We start from the raw sequence: 15,002 nt of genomic DNA, 5'->3' as shown, positions 1-15,002 counted from the left end.
ACCTGGAGGTTAAGCAACCAAAAGAGAAACAGCTGTAGGCTCAAACACTATTATATCTATGAAAACCTTTATATTCTAATATACAACACACATAACAAAGAACACCATAAATGCGAATCTATTGCCTGCTCTGGGTTGGGAAATACCTGGAGATTTGCAGGGTGGAGTCTGACTACAGCCTGGCTAGCCATGCTGCCTTCCACATGGCCAGCCGAGGGGGAAGGAGAGGGGTGGAGTCCCAGGCAGCCCTAGAACTTGCAGCAGGGACCTACCCACCCCTTTTCTCAATTCTGGCAGCCTGCTTCCATCGCCTGGCCTCAGCCGGCCCCAGCTCTTCCACCCACCTTCCCTCCCTTGTGTTTCGGTTGTTCTGTCACAGCTTTGGTTGGCGGTTTGAGCATGGGGGTGGATCCCCTGGAGAAAATTGCCACTTTGGCAATTGAACTCTACGGCATTGAAGTCTATCAAGTTATAAATATATTTCCATTTAGTTACTTGGAATGTGAGTAAACGTAAGGATGTTTATCAGTCTTTTAGAGCCAAATAACCAATATAAAATTTGCTTAATGGTTATGATCTTTATTGGAGGCCCAACTCCATATCCTCTTAAGAGGCAAGGAAGGTAGGTAGCTATCAAAGCGAGGGCCTTCTCAGTGGTGGCACCTTGTTTATGGAACTCCCTCCTCATATCCATTCATTTGGCATCTCCCTTAAGAGTTCTCTAAGCACCAATTTAAAAAAAAAACATGGCTATTCAATGTTGTGTAAATGTTTGTGAAGAGATGTGATTTTGTTGCACTTTTCTTATTGGCTCAGTTTTGTTTTGGTTTTAGTGGGAGGTATACCAAACCATCCATGGACTTTATGGGACTGGGTTTTCTGCTTCCTTCTCCCATTGCAGTCCACCGAGCCCTCTGAAGATTTGTTCCTGGGGGTCAGCAGATCCTCAGGGGCAAAGTGAGGATCTGAAGGGGGTATGGTTGTAAACTCTAGATTGGAAAATTCCTGGAGATTTGGGGGTGGAACCTGAGGAAAGTAGAGTTTAGGGAGGGAGGGACCTCAGCATGATATGATGCCATAGAATCCTACTTCCAAAGCTGCCATTTTCTCCAGGGCAACTGATCTCTATAGTCTGGAGATCAGTTGTAATTCCAAGAGATCTCCAGGTCCGAGTAGGGGGGAATCAGCATAAGTTGTTGCCCCTCTCTTCCAAAGGTTTAAGTGCCAATGGCACAGTTAGACCCATCGTATTTTAATAAAAGCTTTGAGCCATTTCAAGAACCCCAGGTTGGAGGTAGGATATCAATATATTAATATTTGATTTAAATAAACAAGCTTAGCAGTGAATGGTTTACAAATGGCTTTATTTTTGAGGTGATTACATCATGTATTGAATCATCTGCAATACATTTCCTGTTTTACTCTCTCTGTCACACACACACACACACTTTGATGCACAGAAATCACAAACAACATTTCCATGGTCTTCTTATTATGTGAGTTTTAAGGCATCAAATATACAGAACTTTTCAGAGCTATACAATTATCTTTTAATGGTCCGCAAAACCAGATAGTACATTCTTTTTAATACAGGTCATAAAGACACCATTAACAGCCGTAATAATATTATGAGATACAGTTTCCACTGAGTGAAAAAAACGGCTTATTAGCATGATATTTATTCAGATGTTTTCCTTTGGCTTCATCTTTGCATGATCTAAAAGTGGTGGCTCTGGACCTAGACTGCAATTATATGAGGTTTAGGCAACTAATTATTTACCCCCCCCCTTCACTTAAGCATCCAGATTTCTCCTAGCTCTAAACAGGTATGTAATACTGGGGGGGGGGGAGAGAAATTGGAATGGAAAGTTGTGGATTATTTCCTGAATGGCTGATGGTTAGGGTTGCCAACCTCCAGGTACTAGCTGGAGATCTCCTGCTATTACAACGGATCTCCAGCCGATAGAGATCAGTTCCCTTGGAGAAAATGGCCACTTTGGCAATTGGACTCTATGGCTTTGAAGTCCCCCCTCCCCAACCCCTCCTCAGGCTCCGCCCCAAAAACCTCTCACTGGTGGCAAAGAGGAACCTGGCACCCCTACTGATGATTTTAAATGGGACAATCTAGCCCACATGAAGAATGTCTTTGATTTCACTGGAGAATTATAGTGCAGTCCTTTACTTAGAGTTGCCAGGTCCCCCTGGCCACCGGCAGGGAATGGGGGATAGGGTTGCCTGGGGATTGGGAAATGCCTGGGGATTTGGGGTTGGAGCCTGGGGAGGACAGGGATCTCAGTTGTATATAATGCCGTCTACCATCCAAAGCATCCATTTTCTCCAAAGCATTACATTTTCTGTAATCTGGAGTCGAGCTGTAATTCTGGGGGGTCCCCAGGTCCTGTCTGGAGGCTGGCATCCCTACCTATACTCCAATTATACTTCTAGGCCCATACCAGAGCTCTAATCAAATCAGCCCTTCCTCCACCTGATCATAGAGTCCCCATGCTTTAACTAGCTGTACCTAATTTATATAAAAATGATAGAAGAGATTCTTGAGATCCTAAGAGAAGTTCATGATCTAAACAACAATTTGTCAACAGATGAATGTGGCCCACCAGGCATTTCTTATATAGATTTGCTCTAGCTTATAGCAACTGAAAAGCCAGCATACAAATACCCAATAAAGCATCAAACAGTTTTCTTTTGCTTGTGAGTCATGGCTGGTATGAATTATTCTGATAATGTACTGCTTCCTTTAAACAATAGAAACTGGGAATCTGGTATAAGTTCTTCTTTTATTGCCGATCTCATATACATAAAAAACGCACACATTTATTATACATATTAGACTAATGGCTGTAGGCTGAGGCTAAAAGTAGCCAAAAGGGCTGAGTTTGGTGTAACTGAGAATAACCAAAGAGAAGCAAACAGGACTTGTGTGATGATCTTGATACATTTATTAATATAAAGGCATTTTCTAAGCAATGTTATTTTTCCTAACACATCTAAAAGGCCGTCACCAGGTGCCAATTATATATGGCTTTGCTGAATACATTTTCCTGTAGTTTTCTTATACGACTAATCGGTTCCCTTTGTCCTGCCTGAATTAAATGAAGAGATACAATGTATTGTTAGACGTACAAACAAATCTGGAAAAAAAAACTAATTAGTTCTAATAATTGATTTATGTCTAATTTTTAAACAAAATATCTAGGACAAACGCTTCAGATTCTGTAGTCAGAATATGGCGTCACACATTTTTTAGGTGGGGACGCTCTGATACTTTAAGACAAGCCTGAACAACCTTAGACAAGTTGTTTCATATTGTGAGGTCTTCGGGGCAGGCACCTGAACTCTGACAAGTGTCATGTACACTGGTGGTGCTGGATATATAGGATAGCCTATAAGATGGCCCGATTGAATGCTCTGCCGTCACCTGAGTTGAAGGGCAGATTTAGTAAAGTTCTATTTTCCAATAGAATCTACCCTTGTGGGTCTGGCAATTTAGAACATAAGAACATAAGAAAGGCCCAGCTGGATCAGACCAAGGTCCAGCAGTCTGTTCACACAGTGGCCAACCAGGTGCCTCTAGGAAACAAGACGACTGAAACAACACCATCCTGCCTGTGTTCCACCACACCCAAAATAATAAGCATGCTCCTCTGATACTAGACAGAATAGGTATGCAGGATGACTAGTATCCATTTTAACTAATAGCCACGAATACCCTTTCCTCCATGAATATGTCCACTCCCCTCTTAAAGCCTTCCAAGTTGGCAGCCATCACCACATCCTGGGGCAGGGAGTTCCACAATTTAACTATGTGTTGTGTGAAAAACATACACATACAATAAGTCACTTGTTTTTTCATTGGCCCGTTATTTGAGGTTGATAGAGACTGGTCGAGTCATTTGAGAATGGAAAGAAGGCACTCACCCTTCCTGGCATTTTTTAAAATAACAAATAAACCGGAGATGGTGAAGACTGCAAAACATATATATATGTGTGTGTTTTGAAGGATAAGAGGGATATATTAAATATTTTGGCCGTTGTGCTTTAGTGTGGTCCCGCTTAAGACTTATTGGTCTTTTAAGAAGAATCATTAAAGTAAAGTAAAAGTAAAGGTGGTGCTGGATATTTAAATAAACAAATTATGATGATAGCTCATCAAGCAGAATGCAGTTCATCGGCTATGTTCAATGAATCAGGTGCCTGATTTATTTATTTATTTCCCGATTTGTAGCCTGCCCTCCCTGGCCAAAGCCAGGCTCAGAGTGGGTAACATAATTTAAAATACATCATGAACAATCAATAGTAAAATAAAGCATAAATTCTAAATTGAAAACAATAAAATCCCAATTAAAATCTCAGAAACTCCAAATGGCGCCTAAATTCACTCATGTAGCCCGAGATAAGCAGCAGGTTGCCTCCCCCCCGATTAACATAAAGTAAAATGGAAAGGAGGGGGCGTAGGGAGGCCAGCAAAGATTAAACAACTTCTTCAGTTGACATCCCCGCAGTACCAAGTAAGCATTAACACTTAAGCAAAACTTGGGAGGGTTGCAATGTATGATTGGTCACGGTGTTCAGCCTGGTGTGTCCCATGCGGCATTAAAGGCACACTCCACCTGGCCCACTGAAAATAATGCACAGCTCTACAGCACAGTTGCCAGTCATTTATAGTTCATCCCCAGCAGAACTTCCTGGCAGACAGTATTCTGAAATGGATGTGCACTTTAAAATGTTTTAGTATTGTTTTATTTCAGAAAAGGACATGATAGTTTCCCCCAAATTGTGGGAGTCTTACAGTGCATTCCTAAGGAGAGTTACTCCAGTCAAAGCCCACTCATTTCAGTGGGCTTAGACTGAAGTAACTCTCCTTAGGAATGAACTGTTAGTATTGTTCTAAAAATCATTTCAGGTAAATTGTTTTGGTTTTGGAAATAGTGGGTATTGGTAGACATGGCCTCTGTCTAGAAGCCAGATCTACCACCCTTTGCAATCTATGAGGGTAGACCTAGCCTCCAGAAGGCGAGTTTGCTGCGCTCTGAAAACTGTGGACATAGATCTGGCATCTTGTTTTCAATGGGCAGTAGACCTGGCCTCTAAGACAAAGTTATTCTCACTGCAGAGTTATCCTCACAGCAGAAAGGAGAAGCAAGAAATAGTCAAATATGTACTCTAGACTTTAAGAAAGCTGATTTCAATAAATTTAGGGAACTACTGGGTGTGATCCCCTGGGTGAGAATATTGAATGAGAAGGGAGTACATGAAGGATGGGAAATTCTTAAAAGGGAGATATTGAAGGCACAATTTCAATCAATTCCCACGAGGAGAAAAAAAGGTAGAGGTTTGAAGAAGCCAGGGTGGATGACTAAAGAACTTTTGGTTGAGCTAGGATTTAAGAAGGGCATGTACAAGAAATGGAAAAAAAGATAAATCAACAAAGCAGAATTCAAACAAGTAGCCAGCACATGTAGGGAGAAAGTCAGGAAGGCTAAAGCACAGAATGAGCTCCAGCTAGCCAGAGAAGTTAAAAACAACAAAAAAGGGTTTTCTGGTTATGTCCATAACAAAAGGAAGATCAAGGTAATGATCGGGTCATTGCATGGAGAGGATGGTGAGTTATTAACAGGGGAGGCTGACAAGGCAGAATTACTTAACTCCTTTTTTGTATCAATCTTCTCCCAAAAGGGGAATAGTGCTCAACCTGGGAATAATGGAGCACAGGATGAAATAGGGGAATTACAGCATAGTATAGACACTGAGATAGTACAGGAATTCACCTGGCTACTCTTAAAGAATTCAAGTCTCTAGGGCTGGACGAACTGCATCCAAGGGTGCTAAAAGAACTGGCTGAAGTGATTTCAGAACCACTGGCAATAATCTTTGAGAATTCCTGGAGAACAGGAGAAGTTCCAGCAGACTGGAGGAGGGCAAATGTGGTTCCCATCTTTAAAAGGGGGGGGGGGAGAAATCCCAAACAATTATCACCCAGTTAGCCTGACTTCAATACCAGGTAAAACACTAGAGCAGATAATTAAACAGACAGTCTGTAAGCACTTAAAAAGAAATGCCGTGCTCACTGACAGTCAACATGGTTTTCTCAAAAACAGGTCGCGCCAAACTAATCTCATATTGAAAGAGTGACAAGTATGGTAGATGAAGGGAATGCTATAGATGTAGTGTACCTTGATTTCAGTAAAGCCTTTGATAAAGTCCCCCATGATCTTCTTGAAACAAAGCTAGTAAAATGTGGGCTGGACACTGCTACTGTTAGGTGGATTGGTAATTGGTTGACCAATTGAACCCAAAGGGTGCTCATTAATGGCACAACTTCATCCTGGAGAGGAGTGACCAGTGGGGTACCACAGGGGTCTGTCCTGGGACCGGTACTATTTTATATTTTTTTAAATAACTTGGATGATGGAATAGAGAGCATGCTAATCAAATTTGCAGATGACAGCAAGTTAGGAGAGGTAGTTAATACCCCAGAGGGTAGGGTCAGAGTTCAGAATGACCTCGATCAGACTGGAGAGCTGGGCCATAAGCAATGAAATGGATTTCAATAGGGAGAAGTGTAAAGTACTTCACCTAGGCAGAAACAACATAAGGCACAGGTACAGGATGGGGGATAGTTGGCTTGACAACAGTACATGTGAAAGAGATCTGGGTGTCTTAGTGGACCACAAACTGAGCATGAGTCAACAGTATGATATGGTGGCTAAGAAGGCCAATGCAATTCTGGGCTGCATCAATAGGAGTATTGTGTCTAGATCAAGGTATTCTGCATTGTATTCTACATTGGTCAGACCTCACTTGGAATACTGTGTCCAGTTTTGGGCTCCACAATTCAAGAAGGATGTTGACAAGTTGGAGTGTGTCCAGAGGAGGGTGACCAGAATGGTCAAAGGTCTGGAATCCATGCCCTATGAGGAGAGACTTAGGGAGTTGGGTTTGTTTAGTTTGGAGAAGAGAAGGTTGAGGGGAGACATGATAGCCATGTTTAAATATTTGAAAAGATGTCATGTTGATGACTAGCTTGTTCTCTGTTGCTCCAGAGACTAGGACACGGAGTAATGAATTTAAACTAATAGAAAAGCGATTCCACCTAAATATTAGGAAGAACTTTCTGAAGGAGAGGGCTGTTCGACGGTGGAATGTGCTGCCTAGGAAGATGGTGCAGTCCCCATCTTTGGAGGTCTTTAAGCAGAGGCTAGATGGCCATCTGTCGGGAGTGCTTTGATTGTGGGATCCTGCATGGTGGGGGGAGGGTTGGGGGTCACTGGGGATGTGAGGGGAGTTAGTTGTTAATTTCCTGAATTGTGCAGGGGGTTGGACTCGATAACGCTAGTGGTCCCTTCCAACTCTATGATTCTATGATGCCAACTTCTATTGTTTTTGTGGGTATTCAGATGTCGGGTCTACCGCCTATTCCAAAGAGTGGCCAAAACAACCTTGGGGGGGGATCCCTAAATTTCAGGACATAAAATTTCTGACCTGAAATGAAACAGGAAATTTGGGGCACTGTTTCAGATTGAAAATCCCTGAAACCACTGCTTCCATTCCCTGAAGGTCACATGACACTCAATCAAAGCCCATATCGCTCTCCTGACAGCCTGTCTGGAATACTGGGAAGACTCTAAAATCAGCATGGGTGGAGCTATTCCATTGGGGGAGTATTCAGAGAACTCCATGCAGTGTGATGCTTTTTAAAAAAAATTAAATGCAATTTTTTGCACAATTGGTGAGTCTACCTTAAGTAAAGTTTGCATGAGAGAATTTCCCCCCCCAATCTCTGCTCTCTCTGTTGCTCTGGGGTGTGATCTGCAGTGATGTTTATGCTCCTGTCTCTCCCCAACACCACTTTTTTTTAGCCATCAATTCACAGCTGACTTATGGCGATCTGATAGGGTTTTCAAGGCAAGAGATGTCTGGGGGTGGTTTGCCATTGCCTGCCTCCACATCATGACCCTGGTATTCCTTGCAGGTCTCCCATCCAAATGCTAACCAAGGTTGAGGCTGAGAGTGTGTGACTGGTCCAAGGCCACCCAGCAAGCTGGGTTTCCCAGGTCCTAACCCGACACCTTAACCACTATACCACCTCCCAAAGGAGGAACAGAAATTCTTTCTTTCCCTGCATTCTATGGCTTGGGAAAAGACTGTGTACCGGTGGAGAAGGAAGTAGGAGAATCCCTCCTGCTACTCTACAGTTTTAGATACATAGGGAGAAAAGTGGAAGAACTTATCATTCTCCCTCTGCCCCCTTCCAACCATATTTTTTTCATGTTTGTAATGTAATAATTTGGATATCACAGTGGTGTCTCATAATCCATTTCGCTTTCTTCTGTGGCAGAATACTGTTCCTGTTTCCACAATCTCACATAAACACTTACTTTGCTACAAACATATAAAATAAGCTAGTCGTTTAAAAAAATGTCTAGTCATTTTCTTGGGTGGTGCTGTAGATTTTGAAACTGCAGTGAAAACAAATGCTTATTTTCCTATTTATCTGTAGAAGTTCTGGAGACTCTCAAATGCACCTTGGACTTACCATCTTCTCACAAGGCACTTAGACTTTTCTGTGTCTAGTAGTACTATTTTCCACACCATTGCTGTCCTCTGATTTTCTGTAAGGAGACATAGTGTTACATTCAACACTTCACATTGTGACTTAATGCTATTCATAATGCATTTTGTATCACTTGATTTCTCTGTACTTGACTACTATGTACTGGTGGTAGCAGGTGCAAATTAACTTCATCGGAAAGCATTGTATTTGATGTGACGTGTCTTATAAATTGTCAGTGTGCTCTTGTAGAGCTCATTCACACACTCAAGTCACAACTTAACCTTACTGTCATGTGTTAAACAATCACGTGTGACTATTCTTCATATTGCCAACTATGTTCTATCTGAGAGCCACGGTCATAAGAAAAAAACCTAAATAATTTGGAAATCATACTTTGCAATAGCACATATTAAGAACAGAGCACACACCCCAACTAGCAGCAACTCAAAGCCAAGTGAACTCAATAGCAAAACATGCTTGGATTTGAGCAGTGATGGATTTTACCGCGTGTCATTTAAGCATCACAACACTTTCTGTAACAACACACAATAAAATTAGGACTTACAGTTGTTCCGTTTGTTCAAATTCTTTTTCACCTTCTGTGAGACAAAGAAAATCTTGTGCTTAGTGTACTATTTTATTTAATACAACAGTGTCTCAATGATGGCATTGACATGACCCCAAGAACTGCTGCACCAGGATCTAGCATAAAGGTCAGAAGGCTTAGTTCTCAATGGTTTCCACTCAGGCAAAGTCAAATCAGTTGAATAGTTAAGAAGTGCAGAAAAAAGTTACTGGTAATTACCTAGCAGTAAATTCGGTCTACTTTGAAGAATCCAAATTTAGCCATCCAGAATCTGACCTATAGCCTAATGATGGAATAATGTCTAAAAGTAAAAATTAAACATATCTTCCATACATTAGGTCAATGTTACCCAAGTTGGCCTCTGTTGATTCTGGACCTAGTGTATCATCTACAATTAATCTCTGGTTTTGCACATGAAAAGATTCTGCCTCTGATAGGCATGCTCCTCTGATACTAGAGAGAATAGGTATGCAGCATGACTAGTATCCATTTTAACTAATAGCCATGAATACCCCTTTCCTCCATGAATATGTCCACTCCCCTCTTAAAGCCTTCCAAGTTGACAGCCATCACCACATCCTGGGGCAGGGAGTTCCACAATTTAACTATGCGATGTGTGAAAAAATACTTCCTTTTACCTGTTTTGAATCACCCTCCAGCTTCAACAGATGACCTCGCATTCTAGTATTATGGGAGAGGCAGAAAAACTTTTCCCTGTCCACTCTCTCCAAACCATGCATAATTTTATAGCCCTCTATCATGTCATCCCTTAGCCGCCTTTTTTCCAAGCTAAACAGCCCTAAGCGTCTTAACCGCTCCCCATAGGACAGTTGCTCTAGTCCCCTAACCATTTTGGTTGCTCTTTTCTGCACCTTTTCTGTTGGTTTACCCACTACTACACGTGAAGCCACCTGGATGAACTTGGACTAGTCACAGTTTTCTCTGAACTCTCTCGGCCCCACCTACCTCACAAGGGACACTCTAGGATTCTTCTAAAACTCTATGGTAAAAACCATATATTAATTAACATAATGTGGGGGAGAGAAAATTGTTGCTGGTAGAAGGCATGAAGGAGGTCCCATTTAAATTATATTACATGATTCTTCAGGAAAATTGGAGGGGGATGAAACGGGCCCCCGCCATGCTGTGACATCACTTCGGCTGTATAACTAGAATTGACCACATTATGAGATGCTCTAGGATTCATACAAAACTCTGTTTTTATCATACTGTGTTGGATGAACCTTAGACTGTCCTGAGGGATGGTGACATCACTTGCAGTCACACATGGGGGAGAGGGGGAGACCCCTCCTCTTCACTCAGAAGTCTCCCCCCCTTCTCCTGTTGTTTCTGTTGTATTTTTCCTGTATTCCAAGATGCTTTGGGTCCTCATCGGGGAGAAAAGCAGGATATAATTAAATAAATACAATTTTATAACAGACAGAGAAGCAGCTGGCTGGCTAGCCAAGTGCTGCTCCTCACAAGCATGATCCAAACATCACTGAAAGTCCTGCCTGAATAACCTGGCCTTGAACAGCCTATGGAAGTGGATACATTGTGACATCCACAGTATAGGAACCATTACTGGAAAAGCCCAGATAGATGACAAACCTCCATGTAGCATCAAGGAGCAAACTCTGGTTGGAGGAATGTAGTTGCCATAAGGTTGCATACCAGGAGGGGAGGCCCTGCAAATAGGTAGGTCTTAGGTCATGAAGTCTTAGGTCATGCATGAGAAGCAGCATCTTGAATCTAACACAGAATGTTATAAAAACCAAACAAACATACTGCAAAATATACTTCTTCCATATCTTACCAGCAATAGGTTCTTTCTTTTTGGTGTATATTTCATAGATGAAAATAAAAGCTACTAAAATAATGACTTCAGCGGCTATTGCAAGAAATAGTTTGAGAGGTTCCATATAGGTCAGAACTTTAAGGGATGAATTCCCTGTGCTTTCACCTAGTTGCAAAAATACAGCTTCACACCAGTAAGAACCTCCATCCTTCTGATTGATATCCAGCACCTTCAGTTTTGTTATATTGCGATTTTTCGGGAAGACTTCGTATTTTTCTGGTCTCAGAGTATCATTAATAATAACCTGATAGGAAAAAAACAAGTTTAAAACTTTATTGGGGGTGATACAAAATCAATTTTACCAAACTCATGCATCATTAGAAATTTGGCATCTGTCTAAAATGAGATCATAACTCATGTTTATGAAGGACATTTATTCTCTCGTCTTGATGTATGAACACCTGGGGGAATAGCAGGATGTTCTAGAAATATAGTAAGGTGAAACTTGAATAAGTTGATTTGACTGCTCCATACTAGGTACATAGGAGCCAGTGTGGTGTAGTGATTAAGAGAAGCAGACTCTAATCTGGAGAACTGGGTTCGATTCCCCACTTCTCCACGAAGCCTGCTGGGTGACCTTGGGCCAGTCACAGTTCTCTCAGAACTCTCTCAGCCTACGCAGAGGCAGGCAATGGCAAACCACCTCTGAACATCTCTTGCCTTGAAAACCTACGGGGTCGCCATAAGTCAGCTGTGACTTGATGACACTTTCCACCACCACCACCCCCATCATACTGCAACCTAACTGTTTGCAGCATGTTTTGAGATCACTGTATTTCCCGTTCATCAGTTATGCAAAACTTATACCTTTTCACTTCCATTCTTTGTATACCAGACCCAGTCCGAGGGAACATATTTGCCACTGTTACATGACATGACTACGGAATCACCTACGTAACTAATTATAGACTTGGATTTTCCTTCTGTTTTAGGCACTAAGATAAAACAAAGAAAACCTCTATGAAGTGACATATGCAAAGGTCTGCCATACTCATACACAACATGAATCACAGGAATACGGCTATTTAGTTTTAAGTGCATATTTAACAAGCCCATTTTCTCAACTCTGTCTTGTAACTAGACATAGGATTTCTTATGCCCTTATCAAACTAACAATATTTCTAGCTAGACATATATATATATTTACACACACACACACACACACACACACACACACACACACATATAATTAGCATCCATTTAAAAGAAATATCTAAACTTCAAGCAGTTCTCACATTTGCAATTTGGAATGATTCTCCTGATTCTGTAAAGGTAACACAAAAAAGGGGAAATTTGCATAAAGCTAATACCCATGAAATGTGCATGGTATAAAATAGTACCAGAGATAGGTCTAAGGGTCCCACAGAGCTCTGGGGATGGTTTTAGGTGGCAGTGATTTTCAAGCCATGTATCATCGCATCCTTAGCAATGTATAACTTTTTCTGGATTGCAACACATGGTATGAGCCAGCAGCAGTGGATTCACAGTATACTTTCTCCCAAACCTAGCTATATTGACATGAAAATAAACTGCCCTCCAACTGCACTTGAATTACACCCACATAATTGTAAACATACTTATGTAGAAGTAAAATTCCATTGAAATTGCTAGTATTAACTTCTAAAGCAAGCATGGTTGGCGTTGATGCACATATGGATTTCAGTCAACGTCTATGTGAATAAATGTATCGGCTGGTCCTATGAAGCATCAATGGAACACAGATTTTTCCTAAGTCCTTCTCCACCTTCAATCCCTTTTGAGCCTTGGAAAGATTTTTTCCTGGTGTTGCAGGAGCCCCATGATTCAAGGTGGGGAGGGGGGAGTGGAATGAGGAAGGGAAAGTTTCAGTCCTTCCCCCTTCCTTACTGTAGCCCTGTGGATGGCAGGCAGGGAGAAGAATGCAGTGAAAATCTGTGGACCTTCCATAAGCTTCCTAGGATACAAGCCATTGTTTATTCACCCACTTTCTCCAAGATTGGGAACACAGTGTCATGTATCTTAACACTGGCGGCGGGGACGGGCACCATTGTGTTTGCCCCACGCCGACATGTTTGCTACTTTATCCCGTGTTTTGCTCCGTCATGCTGGCTCCTATGGAGATTCCCCCCCCCCTCAGAATTGCAGCCATAAAGTCAGAAAATTAGACAAAAATTGAGGAATTTCTATAAACTTTAAAAAGACAAAGTCTCCCCCCCCCCAAAAAAAAAAAAGTAGGGGGGGGGGAGAATCCTGCATTTTGTACAGTACACTTTTACATTCTTTTTAAATGATAAATGGCTATCATTCTTACATTCCACTTTACTCTGACTAGCGTGCTCGTTTTTGGACCTTCTGTTAGTCCAGATCAACCTGGCTCCTGAACCCTGCTAGAGCACATGTCCATATTATTTTCATTAGGAATGGGAACAACATTGCGCTAATGAGCTGTAGCCACCTAATGACAATCGTGATGCATCTACCTTGCCAGTTCACAGCAGCAAGCACTTTTCGGTGTGCAAGATTCGTACATCTTAATGCAATCAATGTCATATCTGGGCCTAACTTCTCAGTGACCTCGAGAAATAGAGTTTTGTCCTTGATCTGGGTAACCTTGCCAAAAGTCAATATTGCTCAGCCTAATCTACCTTACAAGATCACTGGGGAGAAAATATGAAAACTTTGCCACTTTGTAGTCCTGGCTGGAAGTGTAAGATGCAAATTGAAATAAATATCTGCTGCACTTACCAAGACATGAAAACAGAGCCTGTAAATGGTCTATTTCACTTTTCTTACGCACGCTATAGATTAAGGGTGTTGAACTCAATTGTTATGAGGACCAGGTATGACATAAATGTCACTTGGTCAGGCTAGGGTTGCCAGGTCCCTCTTTGCTACTGGCAGGAGGGTTTTGGGGTGGAGCCTGAGGAGGGCGGGGTTTGGGGAGAGGGATTTCAATGCCATAGAGTCCTATTGCCAAAGCGGTGAACTGATCACTATTGGCTGGAGATCAGTTCTAATAGCAGGAGATCTCCAACTACTACCTGGAGGTTGGCAACCCTAGGTCAGGGCGAGCCATGCCTTGCCAGCCCAAATCAAGAGTGGGTGGTGGCTGCCTTGGCTGGCTCGTGGGCCTCATAAGAGCTCTCAAGGAGCTGGATCCAGCCCACGGGCCTTATGTTTGACACCCCTTCCAGTGGCGGGCCTACATTTTGAGGGCCCTGAAGCTTGTAGTGTCATGGGGGCCCCTTCACAACCAGCAACAATAGGGCAACATCCAACAAGGTCAAAAGGGCCTTGCTGTCCTTGCAAGGACCTTGAGGCCCAAATGGTGGAGAACAGGGTGGTGGGGTGGAGTCCTTGACAATGGGCCATAAAATGAGTCCCTTCCCACTAGCAATGAGGTCTAGGAAACTACTGTTATCTTCTTCAAAGTGGTTGTTCTATGGCAGATCACCACAACTTAAAAAAAATTAACTACTACATCTCAGATTTTGATTAAAATTGCTGTACTGGGTTATCTCACATGTCAGTCACTAATGTGAATAAAAAAAATGTTTAGAAGCAAAACAATAGTTATATAAAAACTCAATAGATATTGGGGAGGACCAAAGATGCCATGAGGAAGAAAGACTCGGGTCAACCATTGTAAAGGCATTACCCTCGACTTGACTCACATGAATACTTATGTTGAACTGTCTACAAAAAAATTCTACCACTAGAAATTCAGTAAATGAGAAATAAGCCAGGTCTGCCACTTCCAAAAAACTCAACTGAATAAGCAAAAAAATATATATAAAAAACATTACACTAGAAAACAGAAATATCTTGGTAAATATGGGAACTGAAGCACTAGTTGCTGGTTAACAAACCCAGTAGAAATAAACACATAAAAATATCATCTATGCTAACTATGGACCAAGTTTATAAGCACACCTTGACCTATACATCTTTAACACTAAACACTAGCAAAGATAATAAAAAACTTGACCAAAAACAAAGAAAAAGAA

The 15,002-nt window shown here is 41.8% G+C and overlaps 1 protein-coding gene across 1 annotated transcript in view; it reads right to left on the bottom strand.

Moving 5' to 3' along the window:
* Positions 1-2,947: 2,947 nt before the first annotated feature.
* The window catches only part of EMB (embigin), a 32,795-nt gene continuing 20,740 nt past the window's right edge, over positions 2,948-15,002 (bottom strand). The window contains exons 7-11 of the mRNA XM_056849048.1: positions 11,824-11,951; positions 10,975-11,260; positions 9,138-9,171; positions 8,555-8,630; positions 2,948-3,101 (exon numbers count right to left, since the gene is read on the bottom strand). Coding sequence (XP_056705026.1) covers positions 8,573-8,630; positions 9,138-9,171; positions 10,975-11,260; positions 11,824-11,951 — 506 coding nt within the window. The 3' untranslated portion in view covers positions 2,948-3,101; positions 8,555-8,572. The remainder of the gene's footprint in view (positions 3,102-8,554; positions 8,631-9,137; positions 9,172-10,974; positions 11,261-11,823; positions 11,952-15,002) is intronic.

Source organism: Euleptes europaea, chromosome 4 (assembly GCF_029931775.1).
Source record: "Euleptes europaea isolate rEulEur1 chromosome 4, rEulEur1.hap1, whole genome shotgun sequence".
Taxonomy (NCBI): domain Eukaryota; kingdom Metazoa; phylum Chordata; class Lepidosauria; order Squamata; family Sphaerodactylidae; genus Euleptes; species Euleptes europaea.
The sequence above is the reverse complement of the archived record's forward strand: the minus strand, read 5'-3'. Positions and strand labels throughout refer to the sequence as shown.